At 39.4% G+C, this 19,330-nt stretch overlaps 1 protein-coding gene across 3 annotated transcripts in view; it reads right to left on the bottom strand.

The window, feature by feature from the left end:
• PAPPA2 (pappalysin 2) overlaps positions 1-19,330 on the bottom strand; it is a 232,112-nt gene that overhangs the window by 94,444 nt on the left and 118,338 nt on the right. For all 3 annotated transcript variants that reach the window (XM_084794567.1, XM_084794566.1, XM_084794568.1), the window contains exon 13: positions 10-145. In XM_084794567.1, the coding sequence (XP_084650693.1) occupies positions 10-145 (136 nt within the window). The remainder of the gene's footprint in view (positions 1-9; positions 146-19,330) is intronic.

Below are 19,330 nucleotides of genomic sequence, written 5' to 3'. Positions count from 1 at the left end.
TCAACTTACCAAGAGAGTGGTTACTTCCTCTGACATCAACCAGGTAGAGAGTCACTGTTGACTGCTGATGCTTCCCAGGGACCAGGCCATCAGATGCCAAGAAAAGGAAAATTGCCACAGCAACGCCAGGCTTATCAAAACCCACCTAGGTATAAGCACATAGAGTATGAGCCATTGTTTCTGTAGACAACCAAGATATGTGTCCATCTTCTCTCTGCCATTCTAGAGTCACTCTTTAAAAGAACTTTGTTCTTCTTTGCAATGGGAAACATCCCATGGTAAACAAAGCAGGACCCAAGGTGATAGCCCACATCAAGATGAGATGAATAGATGGCCGATGGTAGATGCTAAGCGTCCTTTCTCAAAACCACTTAGTGCCACTGCATATTAAAGGTTCAGGGATAAAATACCACCCACTAGCCACTGCTAAGGATTCAGATTTAATACCTGTCTTCGACATTGGACTTATTTAATATAGCAATTGGACTATTGTTTTACTTCAAATACTTGAGCATCACTTCTAATTTATATTGAAAATGGCCTCAAAATTTCCCTACTGCTGCATGGATGTTACATTCTTATTATCAGGAACTTACAAAGTTTGATGTCCATTAAAAAAAATAATTTGTTTTAATTTTTAACATTATAGTATAATTATATCAATTCCAAACCCCCATCTCTGTTTGCCCTCAAAACATTCTCACATACTCTCCCTTGCTATTTTTCAAATTCATGGCCTCTTTTTTTCATTAACTGATGGCACATATGCGCACGCATACTACAGATTCTATAATAGTCACTGTTATGTGTGTGTGTGTGTGTGTGTGTGTGTGTGTGTGTGTGTGTGTGTGTGTGTGTAACCATCTCAGTCTGTATAAGGTGACTTGTATATGTGTCTGTAGAATGAACACTGTGCCTTTTCTTGGGTTCTGAACATGATGTGGTTCCAGTACAGAGCACAACACGCCTGTTTGGTAGGGACCTCCTCTGAAGTGGGGAGAAGAGTAAAACGTGTTTTCCATTTTAACAAGAATTCTTTGTTGTCCACAGACTGGGATTTCCTGAGTCCTGGCAGCATGCTTACAGGGTTCATTTACACTACTGGCTCAATTAACACGATTTTACGATTTTCGGTGGTCAAAGCAACACAGCTCTCCCTTCGTCCTTTCCACCTTTGCGGGGAAGTCCAGCCATACTCTCTTTATACAGTGTCTCCCTACTCTCTTTTCATTTCCCTTCTTTGAAGTAATAAATATTCCTTCATAACTTCAAAAAACATCCAGGCCCATAGGTTAGAGATTCTAAAATGAAGTCCTCTATCCCTGGATGGCCAGGGGCTAGAAATAAAAGACATCCCAAGTCTAGCTCAAAGCTATTGACTCTAGCAGCAAATGCCATCAAAGCTTCCTGGGAACTCCCCATAGCTCCTTCTTTTCCATGTACCACAACAGAGACCTGAGAATGGAAGACGGCTCTCTTTTCCTGAGCCAGAAATAAGAGTCCAAAGAGAAGGCTTCAGAACTGAAGAGTGTGGTGGCTTGAGCAAAACACAAGGCCTCTCAGTCTTCCACTCATCCCAGAGTAGGCAGCAGAGGTAGGATTTATGGTAGGTGTGGGCTTTTCTGTCCTGAGGGTCCATACCCAAACCTCCTAACACAGTTTGCACCTCCTAACAACACAGACTGTCTGTGGCAGTGTGAATACCAAATCGCTCTGAACCCTCCAGCCTCTCCTGTGGCAGAGCCTGTGCCGTGCTTTGTAGGGAGAGGTTCCCACAGGCCTTCCAGGCCGTAAGCGAAGCAGGAAAACCACCAGTGAGACTTAATAAAGGGCACACTGTTGGCTTACACAACGCAGAGAGAGCAGCTTCCATCAGGTTATCCTGACACTTGGGCATTTCCTCTCACAGGAAAGATAGGCAAAGTTGATTCTCAAGTGAAACCTGAGCATATATCTCATAGCAGCAAGTAGAAGCACAAAAAGAAGCCACGTTATCTCACAGCTCTTTGCCCTCTACAGCAGAACCCGGGCCATCTCCACGGATGTGAGTTATCAACCTGAGTTCAGGTAAAGAGAAACCCAGATTTGAGGAGAGAAGAGAGAGGGGACCAGGAGAGACAGAGACAGAGAGAGAAACCATCTACTTCTGCCTGATGCTGGACTTCATCTTTCCCATAGCTGAATAATAGAGACATCACTTACATCACAGGCATGCTAGGTAGACAGAATGAAGTCAAAGAAAAGCAGACAAGATAGTATCTATGAACATTAAGGGCTCCATGTTCATCCATTCTTACTTCTCCAAAGACACACACCTTATCCAGTTTGTACAATAGGAACAAAAGCAGAAAGAATACAATTTAAAATTAGACACATGTATTCAGTACTTTAGTATACAGAGAATTATGTTCTTCTAAAATTTACAGGCCAAAAATAGTCTATGTAATTTTATAAATTGCCTTGTGAAAATGTGCGTTGGTTCTCCATGTTTGCGTTCCATAGAAGCTGTTGATATTTGAGTTATTGACAGATTATGCATAGATTGAATGCCATGCATGAGCTCCATAAAACTAATTGAACTTGACTTTTATAAGGATGAAAAGCTACAGCTAAATTTCAGAACGAAGCCTAGATCTTTCAGAAATACACACAATTTTAAAGTCTAAAGAACACCTTAAAGAGAGAGGGATATCAAGAGAATTTGTTGCAAAGAATATTGAACCAAAGAGAAAACAAACCAGGTAGATCATACAGCAGCTATATAGAAGATGTAATAATGACAGATAGGTAAATAGATAAATTATATACAGATAGGTGGATGGACAGTAATGACGAGAGAGAGAGAGAGGTGAGTGGGAAAAGCAAGGCAGAGAGAAGGCTGAGACAGGTTTATGACAGATAAGATATAGGCAGGTGTTGAAGAGAGAAAATGACAGACAGACAGACAGACAGAAACAGATGAGACAATACTGCTGCTTTTTATTCACTAACTGTATATGTACTCCAAAACTTAACCTCAAGTGCTGCCTGCTGACAGAGAGTAAGGCTGCGATAAAACGTCTCTAATGCTGAGCCATTTGAGCCGTAGAGCCCCTCTCCAGTCTGCGTGCTGCAACATACACTCAAGCCAAGCATTTCAACGTATAGGTCAGCCTTTGTGGTGGTCACTGAATAGTAGGCCCTGAAACTATACCACGAACTGAAAAAGAATTATATTTAAAGTGCTTCTCGTTAACTCCTGGTTTCCCACACACACACACACACACACACACTTCTCATCCTCACTGGTACTTGTCCAGATGGAAAATGGAAGCTATGGGTTAGGAGAGAGCAGGAGGTGATGCTTGCTCTTAGGACAGCATGGGCACATGCCTTGTTGGAATCCTCACCAAAGTCAGCAGGCTTTTCTTCCTACTGAAGATTTTTTAATATGAGCTCCTCGGCACATAAAGATTTGATTGTGCAATTGAAACAAAGGTTTGCCCCAGATAAATGGTACACAGGAAGACAGTGGCTTTCCCAATTTCCCATTCTGTATTACTTGAAAGGCTGAGATATTTCTAGTTTTAGACAAGCACAAAAATCACAGAGTCTCCCCACAAAGTACTGACCTTTGTTACTCCCTCTCAACCTATGATGTCAAGTGAGCACCAAAACACGAAAGCGTCATACAGTTTTAGAGACCAGAGAGGCATCTTTAAAAGCCACTTGTAGTTTAATGAGGACCACCAAAACTCAGGCTGCAATTACGTTTGCTATTGGCTAAATCGCATACGCATTTGTAGGAGAAAAATTACTAAATGTTCATGATTTCAGGTGAGTCAGTCTACTAATCTTGTCATCAGAAGGTTTGTCGAGGGAGAGACTAACTCCAAGTTACAAAAGCTCTTCCCCTGGAGTTTATAGGTAATACAGGAAGGGAGTTTATTCAGCAATTAAACTCCAGCCAGCCAGCTTCCCAGACTGTCTCCAGATTCCAAAGGTGGCGCAAGGTGAAGGTAGGACTTTTGAGCATGTTGCTCTTTCTTCTCATGTCTAGCCTCGTGCTCATCTTGGTGTCCATCAGACTCTAGACGATGCCCTGCTTTATTCCCATAGGGCTCCATAACAACTATAGCCATTGCAAATGTATACACTGCCTTTCCTATAAGAGTCAGACCAGCTGATCATTATATGCAATTACTCCCATGGCTTCCACAATTCCTGGTTAGACTTTCCAGAACGTAAGCGTCAGCAAGTTGGCAGGAAAGGCTAGGATCTACTCAGACAACCAGCTCAACTCTTCCTAGATCATTTCCCTAAGTCCACTATAAACAAGGCCATGTCTTCGACAACTCTGCTGGGAGAGTTTATGAGACTTCCAGAGAGGAGCAGGAAGGGACAGGACCACACCTGCAGTGAGTGCTGCTGTGGTGTCTCTCATTACCCCTTTCATGACTGTGGCACTCGGTACAAAGTCAAGCCTCTCCCCTTTTGGTGACCTCCACGTACAGGGCCATGCCACTTACTTGGCATGGGAGGGGGCGGGGGCAGGAAGCCCGTGTCAAGTGACTTTTTCATAAGATCGAGTGAGGCTACTCTGCAGCGCCAGCTTGCACAGCGTTCTGACACTATTTAAACGCCACCCCTCCTGACTAATCCTAGTTCTCTCACTCTCCTACACACCAACTGTAGTTCTCGGTAAACTGTCTGCGTGTAAAGTTTTATCTCAGAGACTGAATCCCAGGGAAAATCCGATGAGAGACGGAGCCTGCAGATGAGGAAAGGTGTTATGGAATACAGATAGCAACAGTCCTTACGGGATGTAGATACTGATGGGGAGCAAGTGCAAATACAAGGTAAAGATTGAGAGCACCGCCCAGCAGGACAAGTGTCCCTTCTGCATTAGAAACAACAGATGCCTCTGATGTTTGTGGGGCCTGAGAGTTTGTGTCGTTGCCCTGCTTGGGACAAGAAACTATTGCCAAATAAAAATCAATCGCATTCTGGAGTAGTAACAATCAAACAGGAAAGTGGAAATAAAGTTGTGCCCTCTACAGATAAACTGGGAAGTGGGGCTTCCTGGTGCAGGAGGTTAGCTCTTTAAGGAAATGGCAATTATAAACACATAGTCATCTTGTTCTTGCTTGATCCCTAAGGAGTGCAGGTTTCCACACATGCTAATGTCCCTAGCAACTGAACAAGTTTCTTGAAGACAATTACTTTGTATACATTTCCGTTACGCATAGAGAAGGAATCCCTATGCTCTTCAGAAACCTGTCTGTCCTATTAAGCAGAAAATCCTGTCAGCAGCTTTCCACTTGATGAACTGGAAGGAGATTTGAATCATTTTGAGCATCAACTACTTTGCTCCGTATTGAGTTAACCATCCTCTATAGCAGTGATTTTCAAACTGCAACATACATGCAAACTTCCCAGGACCTACCTGAAATGCAAATCCTCTGTTAGTAGAACCAAGATTGCACATTTTAACCAGGTTCCTGGGAATAAGAATACTTCATGGGACGGAAAGAGATTTGAACACAGCATTGATGGCTCTCTCCTCATCCTTAACAATTTGTAGCTCAAGACGGTATTATCATTCATCTCATTTGCTTTTCTCCTATCAACAATTCACTATCAACCCAGAATGGAAGTTACAATTTTGACTTGGTTTCTTATTTCTCATGCTTATGTCGAACAGCTCCCAGTTCCTCAGGTTCTCCTTCCTTGCCAAGACTGCTTCCCTTCTCAGAACTCTTGTCATGAAACTGCTCTGAACAGGCGTGGTAGAATGGCCGTTGTTTGGTAGCACAGATAGGAGTCTACTGATGCTCTGTGGATGTAGGCAGCAGTGGGGATGGGTAGAAGAAGTAACCAAGCCTCCTGCCTGTAGACAGGCCTGTGAAAGCTTGTGTGGTTTGGCTTTTTAAGTGTGTGTGTGTGTGTGTGTGTGTGTGTGTGTGTGTGTGTGTAGACATGCACATGTCACAGAGCTCTTATAGAGGCCAGAAGCCAACTCCTAAAAGCCATTTCTCTCTTTCAACCTATGGGATTCGTGGACTGAACTCAGCTTGTTAGGCTTGCACTCAAACACCTCACCTATCCAAGAGCTTATGTTTTGATGCAGATTTATAACCTTGATACAGACACATGAGGACAGTAATCCTGTGGTGCTTGTGGAATTGCATGCCCATATGTATGCATGTGCATACACATAGCCCACATGAATGCATGTATGTATGTATAATATACATATCTATGTAGAATATGTATGTGTGTGTATGTATGTATGTATCCAAGTTCTCTGGGTGATTATGTGCATGTGTAGTCATTGCTAAAAACCACTGGTTCAGGTAATCACAGGTGATTTGCCCAAGAGGTACTGTCACAGAAGAATCACTTTATAAATTCTTTAACAGGTCCCTTTTTATTTTAATGAAAAAAATTTTTAAGATTTCATTTATTATGTATACAGTGCTCAAAGGCCAGAAGAGGGCATTAGAGCACATTATAGATGGTTGTGAGCCACCATGTGGTTGCTGGGATTTGAACTCAGGACCTTTGGAAGAACAGCAGAATAGTCAGTGCTCTTAACCTCTGAGCCATCTCTCCAGCCCTCCTTTAATGAAAATTTAACTGAATTATTTTTATTCACTCCTTATTTGGCACTTACTTATTAAAATCTAAGTACGTCAAAAAATTCGCTATAAAGTTTACATGTAAGTGCAAAGTTGGAAGGAATTCTGTAAATACTTCATTTAAAAGAAATTTTAAGAGAAAACTAATGCGCAGAGAGATGGCATGTTTATATAAAGTTACTCGATGGGTTCATAGGAGTAACAGAAGCAACAATATCATTCTTTGGAGTGCTTGCTTTCTTCCAATTTCTATAACACCTTCTAATCTGTTGCTCTTTTTCGAGGCTAGAGTAAAAGGCCAGCTCACACGTGTGCAGCCCCACCCTCTCATGTAGGATCCCGTGAGCTTTACTCTAACCAAATAGTCAAAGCAGTGACCAGACTCAGTACCTCCTATACAAGCACATTTCCCTTTTGGTCAAATTATAAAATGTGGACAGCTCCTTGAAGAGTTGGAATCATTTCCAAATAAGTGATTAGCATTTGACTAGTCAAAACATGACAATAACTGAAAAAGTATCAGATTTAGCAAAAAACAACCAACCAAGATACAAGATGTCTGCTCAATTTTGAAAATCTGATAAATTTTGCTTTAGAATACCCAAACAACAAGTGAAAATGAAAATATTGATGTTGAAAGATCAGCTGCTACTTATCTAAAACCTAAATTTAAGTGGAGAGTACTTTTCTTTCCTGCAAGTCAGTGTTGAAAACATAGATACCCTTGACAAGGCTTGTCTGTGGTAACCATTTTGCAATTTATCAAAAGACTGCAGGGTGTTCTGTGAATATATGCTAATTTTGTTAGTTATTTAAAAATAAGAATTTTCCAAATGAAATTAAATAATGTGCTATAAACAAAATAAAAAAATAAGGAGAAAAAGAACAAATAATTAGAAACACAAACACAAAGGGAGAAGTATGAAAGAATTTTGTAGATATTTGTGTGCCCAGAGAAAAAAAACTAAGAATAATTGACACTTTTGACACACTAATACAAAATATGAATTCTTATTATGGACCAGCACTTAATTCCTAAATGAATGAAAATTTGCCATTTAAAGGCTTACTAATAAAATATAGGGCCAAAGGGAGGAGAAAAAACACCCTCTATTAATATCCCAACTGGCACAATAAAAAGTTGTTATGTTCTTAAAAAAAATCAATGGTATAAACAAACACCATTATATTTAAAAACTGCTAGGTTATAAAACAAATCATAAAGTATTGCAAAACACTTAAAATCAAATGATATCAAGAGGTCTATACAATCAGGATTTATGAGACACAATTAAAGTAGTAATTATAATAGAAAAATTACCCACCACCAAAAATAAATTATCCAAGCATTTAGCTAGGACTTGGGAAGCTAAAGACAGAAATCAGATTCTGCTACGCTCATAGAGTAGTGTCTTGCCCAGTCATCATCTAAGAGGACTCTGCTGGCAGCTAATGAGAGCAGATGCATAGATCCACAGCTGAACATTAGGCAGAAAGCCCAAATTGGAGGTCTCCATTGGGTCTTTCCCCTTGGAGCTCAGGAAGAGCTCCTCAGAAGATGGGGAAGAAGAATTGTAGGAGCCAGAGGTGTCAAACACACCAGGAACACATGACACACAGAGTCAATGAAGCAGGGCCCAGGGGCTCACAGAGACTGGAGGTAGCAATCACAGAGCCTACATAGGTCTGCCCTAGGTCCTCCGAATATATTTTATGGTGTGTATCTTGGTATTTTGGGGGACTCCTAACAGTGGGCATGGGTGGGGCTGTCTCTGGCTCTTTAGCCTGCTCTTGGAACCCTTTTCTTCCTACTGGGTTACTTCATCCAACTTCAATATGAGGATTTGTGCCTTGTCTTATTACAGATTGCTATGTTGTGTGCTTGCTTGCTATTCCTGAGAGGTCTGATCTTTTCTGAAGGGAAATGGAGGAGTAATGGATCTGGGCAAGAGAGGAGGAGGGAGGGAAAAGGAGGAGTAGAGGAAAGAGAAACTGTGATCAGACTGTATGGGGGCAGGAAGGAAAGAAAGACACAGTGTAAATTCAGAGAATCAAGACACAAAACATGACAATAAAGGAATAACCAATAAAATAGAGGGGAAATACCATAGAAGTAAGGTTAATGAGACTGAGTACTGCTCCTGAAGACACCTGTAGGGTAGACAAGTTTCACATGTAATCCAGGAAACGTTAGAAAGCATGTATCCCTAAAGGTATGATAAGCATGACTAGAAGAGGAAAAGTACATTATGAGCATTAACCCACACTATATTTGACCATGAAGAATAAATCAGTAATTTCCCAGATACCCAACAACCAATAGAAAAGAAATAGAAGTATGGAGTATATTTTTAAAACTCAAAGAAATTGAAATGGCAACTAAAATCTTTCCTCAAATAAGCCCAGAACTGAGTGGTTAAAAAAAAAAAGAGGTATTCAGTTGAATTTTGAAGGAAGTGATAATCCTATTCACACAAGACGTTTCAAAAAAGGGGATAAAACCATGCTGACACTTTTATGGGGAGTTAGTAAACTATTCAAAAGGAAATATATAAAATATGTCAGTAAAAATCTAATAGTACACACAAAATGTCATACATAATCCACATCTAAGATCACTCTACAAGGAAAACTGGTTTTGTGTCTCAAACCTTATCTCCTTGATTCAACAAAATGATAACTCAAAAGAACAGAATCACAAAGGTACATTTTAAAATTTATATGGAAAAGGAATGTTCATGAATAGTGAACTTCAATTTTTAAAACAAATGTACAAAAAATGGGGAAGGGGACCATGTACAGCCAACTTATTTACACAGTAAAATTCATACCAATACAAACAGAGAGATGATGAAACAAACAGGAAGCTAGACAAGCTAATTACAGTACAGAGCTCAAAACAGACTCACACGTTGCTTAACAGTTAGTATGTAATCATTGTCATACTATAAAACAAAGCAAAAATGAACACTTCAATGGATACTATTAAGGAAATTACCTTGTCATGTTTTATGTATTATGAATATATATTTAAAAAATTCTAGTGCGTGAAAGACAAAAGTCTGAAAGGCAAAACTGAAATTCTAACATAAGAAAATTATAGATATCAGTTCAACCATAGTGAGCAGGGTGAAATGAATGAACCTATACCATGAAATTAAGAGAAAAAGAATACTAACTGATTAGCAATTGTTGCCTAAAGGATGTTATACCACACTACAGTAAGGAGAAATGAAAAGCATGGCAGAAATAAGAAGTTATCTTATTCTCACTGACTGACTAAGCATAGGTGAATGGTAAGCCCAGGCCCCAGTAAGGGTGTGAGGAACAGATCCATCCATACTGTCTGGTAATTGAGACTGAAGTATGTGTTTTCATGTTTACTTACATCCTTCCATTCGTGCTCCAATTTTAAATCACTATAATTAAGTGTTATATTTTGCTATTTGATAGACCCATGAAATTCAGCATTGTAATTCTTTACTGAACATATTGGTGGTGTTTTTAGGGAGGATCATATGACCTTTCAAGACATTTAGAGTGAGAAAGACTCAACTTCATGTGGAAAAAACAAAAAACCCAGAATAGCTAAACAATCCTATACAATAAAAAAAAACTTCTGGAAGTATCTTCATCCCTTACTTCAAGATATACTATAGAGCAATAATAATATAGAAACAGACTAGTTGATCAGTGAAATTGAACCAAAGACCAGAAATAAATCCACTTATGCCATACAATGGAAAAAAGAAAGCATCTACAACAAATGATACTGGTCTAACTGGATGTCTACATGTAGAAAAATTAAAAATAGGTCCATATTTACACCCTTAACAAAACTCAAGTCCAAGTGGATGAAAGACCTCAACATAAAACCAGACACACTAAATCTATTAGAAGAGAAACCTGGAACCAGCCTTGAACTCATTGGCACAGGAGACAACTTTTTGAACAAAACACCAACAGCTCAGGCTATAAGATCAACAATTAATAAATGGGACCTCATGAAACTGAAAAACTTCTGTAAGGCAAAGAACACTGTCAACAGAACAAAATGGCAGCCTACCTATTAGAGAAAGATTTTCACCAACCTTACATCTGACAAAGAGCTAATATACAAAACATATAAAGACCTCAAGAAATCAAACACACACACACACACACACACACACACACACACACACACACACACACACACACCAAAACAAAACAAAACAAAAACAAAAAAAAACCCAAAAAATCCAATTTAAAAATTGGGTCACAGATCTAAAGAGAGAATTCTCAACAGAGGAATCTCAAATGGCAGAGAAGCACTTAAAGAAATGTTCAGTGTCATTAGTCATCAGGGAAATGCAAATCAAACTGACTCTGGGATTCCATCTTATACCTGTCAGCATTGCTAAGATGAAAAACTCAAGTGATTCTTCGTACAGAGACCAATGGAGCCAACAAATCCAGGTGGAGGAGGGGTGCTGCAGAGACTGATGCATCAACCAAGGACCGTGCATAGTGGGGACCTAGACCCCCTGCTCAGATGTACTTGGTAGGCAGCACAGTCTCTTTGTGGGTCCCAAAATATGGGCAGTAGGGACTACTTCTGACATAAACTCTGGCCCCCACATGTTGATCACTTTCCCCTGGTGAGGTAGCCTTGCCAGGCCACAGAGGAAGAGGATACAGGCAATCCGGATGAGACTTGATAGGCTGAGGTTAGATACTAGGGGAGGAGGGCTCCCTTTCTGAGGATTAGAAGAGGGAGTGTGAGGTTATGAGGGAGGTAGGGTGAGACCAGGAGAAGATGAGGGAGAGGAAAACAATCAGGATGTAAAGCCAACAAATTAAAATTTTAAATAAAACTTCTCAAGTGAGAGCACATGCTAGTGAGGATGTGGGAGAAGGGGAACACTCATTCTCTGTTAGCGCAAATGTGAATTTGTACAACCACTCTGACAATTAATCTGGTGCTTTCTCGGGAAACTGGAACTAATACTACCTCAAGACCCAGCTATACCATCTTCCAGTCATATACCCAAAAGATGCTCCGCAATACCACAAGGACATTTTCTCATCTGTGTTCATGGCAGCTTCATTCACAATAACCAGAATCTGGAAACAACCTAGATGTCCCTCAACTGATGAATAAATTAGGAAAACGTGGTACATTTACACAATGCAATACTACTCAGCTATTAAAAAACAAGGAAATGATGAAAATCTCAGACAAATGGATGGAACTAGAAAGGATCATCCTGAGTGAGGTAACCCAGACCAGAAAGATACATGGTATACACTCACTTATAAGCGGATGTTAGCCATATAGTACAGGACAACCATACTACAATTCACAGACCCAAAGAAGCTAAGTAACAAGGAGGGCCCAAGGGAAGTCCTACTTCAACCTCACATAGATGGTGAAATAGAATAGACAATGGTAGTAAAAGTAGAGAGGGAACTGGGTTGTAGAGGGTGTGCGGAGGGTAATGAGTGGGGAAATCAGATGTGGGGAGAGTAGGGATGGGAGGTTAGAGGGCTTGGAGAGAAAACGGAAACTGAGAGCAGAGGCATCATTGAGATAAGCTGGCGACCTAAGACAGGGTGGGCTACATGGAGGATATGAAGTGTCTCTACAGGAGCCCCCTAGCAGTGGGGGACACAGGGACTGTGTCTAGCCAGGCAGGACTTATAGTGGTGGGAGATGAACACCAGTCCACCTACGAAACCTTTGACCCAAAATTTGCCCTACCTACAAGATGTACAGAGGTAAAGCTAGAGACTGAGGGAATGGCCAAGCAATGACTGACCCAACCCAAGACCGACCCCACGGGAGAGAGCCAACCCAATACCATTAATGATACTCTGCTATGTTGAGCTTGGATCTCAGCACTCATGTGAAAGTTGAGGTGTGTTAGTTCACATCTGTAATTCAAGCACTGGGGAGGATGAGAAAGGAGCTCATTGGCCAGCCAAGAGCCTGTCTGATCTGGTGAGCTTGGACTTAGTTAATGGCATCAAAAAGAAGGTGAAGAGTGACTGAGGAGGACATATGGTCTCCACATACATAAGCATGCATGTGCACTTACATAAATGAACATATACTATATACACATATGCAAACATACATGCATTTTGTCATGGAATGTAAGACTTTTAACCCTGATTTCCCACTTGCTTTGGTTGCAATACACTTAGATTAAAGCAGACCCTTGCATGTGGCTGTGAGGCTCTTTCTACCAGGGACTGACTGAGGAGAGAAGACTTGCCCCCATGTTTGGATGGTGTCATCCCATGTGCTGGGGTAGTGAAGGTATAAAAGACAAGACGGGATGAAGCCAGTATCATAGGTATTCTTTCTCTGTTTCCCAGCTGTGTGTGAACTGCCCTGTTTTACCACACCATTCCTTGACTCAAGATGGACCAAAACCTCTGAATCTAGGAACAAAATTAGCCCTTCTTCCATTAAGCTGTTTACATCAGGCCTTTTGTCACAGTTACACAGATGAACAACATAGTGCTGAAATAAGATAAGTAGTTATGGTTCTCTTTCATAATAATCAGAAACAGGATGCAGAGCAGGAGTTAGCACACTGCAGCCCATGGGCCAATCCTGACCCAATGCGTACTTCCATAAGGCTGTGATCTAAGATATGTATTTTCAAATAGCTGAAAGTAAAAACAAATATAACATGAAAAGTGAGTAAATTCAAAGTTCTGTCTTCGAAAATTTAAAAATACAATTTGTATGTAACCCAGGCAGTGGTGGCGCATGCCTTTCATCCCAGCACTCAGGGGGCAGAGGCAGGTGGATCTCTGTGAGTTCAAGGCCAGCCTGGTCTACAGAATGAGTTCCAGGACAGCCAGGGTACACAGAGAAACTCTGTCCTAAAAACACAAAAACCAAACCAAACCAACAACAAAAAACCCAACCTACAATTTGTATACATACGCTTACATACTTTCTACCTTTGTGATAATAGCTATGGTAAACATTTATGATATGGATTGCATAAGCTATAAACTTAAAATATTTTTAACTGGTTCTTCATAGAAAACTTCTTCCAACTCTGGATTTGAATTTTGATCTGATCTACACACACACACACACACACACACACACACACACACACACACACAGCGCTTTTACTAGTTATATCATGTAAATGCTTAGCATCTCAAAAATTTAAAATAGTCATTTTTGAGGTGTGTAAAATAAATACTATGTGGAATAGAACACATTTCAACACATGTGTTTTTTCCATGTTCACATGGTGTTAGGGATGCTCATTGGAAACCTAATCTATTAAATGCACATTCATGTTCTGTTAGAGACTTATGTTCAGTGTTTAGCTGGTTGATAGCAAACAAAGAATAGAAGAAAATTATGGCTAACAGGCTTTAGGCTTGTGCAGAACAGATTTCCAGGCAGTGGTCCATGATTCATAACTGATGTGGAGAACCTGGTACTTAAAATACTGTGAACATGTGGTGGTTTCTGTTAGGACTGCTAGCTGGTCCAGGCTAAGTGAGATCATTTCAAACTGGAGGCAGTTAGAACTGTAGAAACAAACATGAGTATATGAGTTTGCATATAGTGACTGGCTCCTTAGGAACCAAACAGTTGCTGAGTGTCTGTATCCCAAATGGTTTCATTTTTTTTCCTATATTACTTACATTCAAAGTATTTTCTTAAGGAAACCACAACTTCTGTGCCTCCTCCTGTTACTGCATGTAGAGCTTACAGAAAGCACGGAGTTAAACCTCTCAACCAGATTCATCAACACACTGACTTTCAAAAACTTAGAAGAAAAGCAATAAAACAAAGGTAGAGCACCTTTCCTTTCATATGCTCTTGTATTCTTGCTTTCTTCCTTTTGTTGCTCTCTCCTGTGTACTCTCAGTGATAAGATCTAGGTTTGGCATACTGCAGGTGCTTAATAAATGCTGACAGAAGAAGCAAAGGAGTTTAGAGAGATGGAAAAATAAAAGTCTCATGAGGTCACTGTTATGACATGGGAATCTGAGCTTCCAGATTACAATTTTGTTCCTTAGTGCTGTAGAAGAAGCCGTTCAAACCTTGGGTGCTTTCTTCATCTGTGAAATGGAAAAACCATCTCTCCTGTCACTCACAGTGATTTGGAAGGGTGCCAGGAAAATGCATACAAATATGCATTTTGTAAACCATAGATGACTTTAAATGTAATTTCTTGTAAATGGTAAAAAAAAAACATGTATTATATACTCCTTTAAAAATTTCTTCCATTCTTGCTCTGTTGGCTGAAGATTAGAATAGAAAAGGAGCAAGAGGATGTTACTTCAGTAAAGTTGGCTAAAATGACTGAGCTTTTATTTTGGCAAGTAGCTTGTGAGTGAATGAAAGATTTTGGAAATATGTTTTCAAAACTAATGTTTTCCAGTACTGTTGTTTTTCACTTGTGCAATAAATTTGTCTCTGATTCACTGCATACAAATCATATCTGTGTATCAAATCAAGATTAAATTATACTAAAATGAAGAGTAAAGAAAGGGCCAGAAATTCTGCAGTGCTTGGGAAATGTTTTGCTTGATGGAGCTTATTTCAAAAGCCACTTCCTAATTTATTTGGTACCAGACAGGTTCATGAAGTCAATGTTTTACTAGCCACCTTTACACCCTAGTGTAACTTGTGATGAGATTCGTGATTTTGCTCTAAAACAAAAACTATTCTCCTAGATTACCTGTGGAGCAGTACCAGGATACAAACCTAAAATACAAGAGGTAGCTAACTTATGGGTGTTAATAGAGTTTCAGATTGAGACATTTCTGCTTCTGGATACAACTGAGTTGCTTACAATGAAAAGAGAGGCTCGTTCCAGTGGGAGTATTTCAAAATTACAAATAAAGTAAGATGATGATGGGGATATGTTTGAAAACAAGCAAATCCATCAGGACTCAAGAGCTTAATATACCAAAAGGCAAGAAATCACATTAAAAGGAACAGAATATTTGATGTCTTAGAAATATTTTTAATAACCAAAGCCATCCAGAGTAAAAGCATAAGTGAAGCAAAGACTAGCCAGAGAGCAGCTCAGACCCTGGAGGACAAGGAAGCTGTTGACTTTCAAGGTAGAGGGCCCAGTTCAAGCTTTGCATGGGGAATTTCTTAGAAAAGGTGAAAAAAACTGAAAAATGGATCAGGGCTCATAGATAAAAGAGCAGAGATTCTAGTCTTTTAAATTGCTCATTTAATTAAGGTGACATTTCTCAAATCTTAGTGTATAACCCAATAAAGTCATCCTGAAAATAAGATAATGTCATCCAATATCTGTACAAGATGTTCAGTGTCTAATGTCCAGTTAAGACTTTATTCATTATGATAGAGGAGAGAGAACAGTAGGACAAAGGAGAAAAGACCATCAACATAAGACAGTTTAGGTCACTAAGAGATTGATGTTATCATGTCCACATTACAGTGATCCTGATTAGTGTGTTTTATAGTGCACTGTAAGACAGAGAACTTAAAAAAAAAAGGGAATATATGGAGATTAAGTAGGTATTCCTAGGGATAAAAAAGACATATGCTTTAGTTAAGAAGATGACTTATAAGAAAGATGAAGGGATTCAAAGATATACGCTGGCAATTTCCAATGTTCATAGTTCACATACCTAAATGGCCATAAAATCAGCTTAACTAAAGCCAGTGACTCACCAACATGACTCAAATCAAGTTGATACAATGTACTAATACAACTGAATAAGCAAGCAGTTCACTGCCAGTCCTGCAACAACGACAACAACAACAACGACAACAACAATTCTCCACGCAAGTAATGGGTGTGAATTCTGACCAGTAAACGAATCCCATCCTTGCTAAAGACAAAATGACTTTACTGTGAATTTGAGAAGAACAAGCTCTTAGTGAGTAGGACTGTTTCATGCTGATAGTCTTTTCTCCTTCCACTCACCATCTCTTCTATCACACTGAATGAAGTTTTGATTTGACTTGGACAAACAACAACACACATGTTGTTCTGCTTTCAGCTTGCTCCCCAATGATAAATACTCATGAAAATCTGCCAAAATGGGCAATCAAAATAGGAAAGTAAAATAAAAATACAGCAAAAAAAAATGATGATGCTAGGAGTAAAGCCTGGTCAACAACAATGGGGTTATGGAAGTAACAGGCTCTGAGAATGGTGATTCAAGGGACCAGACGTGCAGGTAGAGGACGTCAGTGAAAGGGAAGTTGTCACCAGAAATAGGGAATGTACTTTTGACAAAAAGACCAAGACTTCTTAGGGCAGTGGTTCTCAACCTTCCTACTGCTGAATCCCTTTAACATAGGTCCTCACGTTGTGGTAACCCCAGGCATAAAATTATTTTTGTTGCTACTTTATAACTGTAAATTTGCTACTGTTATGGATTATAATGTAAGCATTTTGGAGATAAAGCTTGCCAAAGGGGCACCGGCCCACAAGTTGAGAAATGCTGTCCTAGAGACACCAATTTAAAGGGAAAAATTCATACTAAAGGAACTCTTGTGGAGATTTTATAACACCAAAAGAATGATGAATAAGTGCCAGAAGCTGATATATGACTACCAGTATAAGCAAGGCGTAGAAAATTCACCATCATAAGAAAATGCTAATTTTGTCACATAAACTACATAAGAAAAAGGAGTCACATAAGGTGAAGGCAGCAAAGGTAAAGCTACTTGGTGTCTTTTGACCTTGGCAAACAAATCTAACACATTGATTCCATATCTTGCCAGTGTTTTAAGTCCGAGGGAACTAATGAGTCAAAAAGCAGCCTTTTTTTTTTTAACACTCCCACATATGCATAGCTAAAATATAAGAGCATTTAGAGTGAAAATGTTTTAGGGGTTATGAAAATATTATAATCATCTAATTTGTTATTGTTAATTTTGCATAGTCATTTTGTGATCTTACAGTACCATGAGAAGCAAGACTGTCCCCCGCCGTGTGTGTGTGTGTGTGTGTGTGTGTGTGTGTGTGTGTGTGTGTGTGTGTGTGTATAAGAATATATACATGGGGGACCAAAAGACAATTATCAAGGTATTATTTTAGGTTGTCATAAAAAAAACCCCACAAATTTAAAGCATAATTGTAGTTCAATGGTTGAAAACTTGTGTAGAGTGTGCACAGCCCTGAAAACAAATGAAAAATAAAGAAAATAATTAAAAATTACAGTGTACATTTCTTTGATTGGTTGTGCAAAAAGTTAGGAAAAATAATAAAAGCTAGCCAGACTGGGAAAAACAGCCAATTATAACATTTAAAGAATAATTATCAAGATAGCTAATACATTATGATAGAAAATGGAGAACCTGTAAGACATACACCATGGTACTCTAAGATTAAGTAAAAATGTTTAATACTAATATCCCAAAAGTATATGAACTAATGGAGCAAAGTGCAGGACCAATATATAAAACATAGTGTCAATAAACTCGCCAGCATATGCATACTGCTGCTGGTTTCTGGCAAAGGTGACATGCATCATAGTGGGTCTGAGCTGACTGGATAGATTCTGGATCTGATGAACATGCCTAGGGCAGAGACTGTGCATCTACCTCCCTCTGTCACAAAAGCTCCAGAGGAATTCTAGATGTAAACACGAAACAGCAAAGCAGTAGCATTTCTAGAAGTTAACACAGAAAGGCAGATCTTTATAGAAGGTGAGTATTTATTACACTGTGTAGCATATAGAAGGCCTAAGGGAAGCAAATAGGTTAGACCCCAATAAGATTCTGAGCTTAGTCCCTTTAAAGGGACCCCTAGGAGGATGGAACAGCTACTGAGTTTTGCAAGACATTGAAAAACTTGTACTTGAAAGAGAATTTGTATTCAGAAAAGTATGAACATGTTATATGTTAAGAAAATGCCCTGTAACCCAGCGGAAAACTAAATAAAGTATTGACTATATGTATTAAAGACAAAAAATAACAAAAGGGGTATACAAATAGGCACTGTCCATAGAAAACACGACCCAACACATTGATTATGTAGTTCGTCTTGAAGGCACAGGAAGAGACTTTCATATCCTCAAAAGAAGAGGTAAGAACTAAAACCTAAAATGCCAAGTATTGAGAAAAATGTAAGGCAGTTAACAAAGTAATAAATCTCTTGTGGCATATATATTAGCATAACCACTTGGAAAATCATTTGCAATTTCCTACCAAAGCTAGACTATCAATAATCTATCATTTTTAAAGATACCCATCAGTTTACACGCATGCGCTAAAAGAAATGCACAGAAATACTTATCGCAGAAAGGGAAGTATAGAATCACGTAAATAATCCACACATGGGATATGTCAACATAAGAAATTGAGCTCTCTTGTATTGGAAGGAAGATGAAAATTTTGGCTAAGGACAGTAGCAGGAATGAATCTTATGTCTATAAAGATGGATAAGAAAAAGTTAGACACTAGACGAACACAGTATAATTTTTTCAAGACAGGGTCTCTCTTCATAGGCCTGCCTGTCCCAGAGCTCTCTCTATAGACTAGGCTGGCCGTGGACTCAGAGAACTGCCTGCCTCTGCCTCCAAAGTGCTGATGTTAAAGGCGTGTGCCACCACACCCAGTAAGAACACATTATAATGTTTTTCAAATAAGGCCAAAACTGGGTTTGAAGATGTGGTCCAAGTAGGCACAGTACATGCCGATCACATGCAAAACCTTTGTTTCTCTTTCCAGCGCTGCATGATCTGGA

The sequence above is a fragment of the Acomys minous genome, assembly GCF_964271855.1.
Source record: "Acomys minous genome assembly, chromosome: 1".
Classification (NCBI taxonomy): Eukaryota; Metazoa; Chordata; class Mammalia; order Rodentia; family Muridae; genus Acomys; species Acomys minous.
Note: the sequence above shows the minus strand (reverse complement) of the source record. Positions and strands in the feature narration are given on the sequence as shown.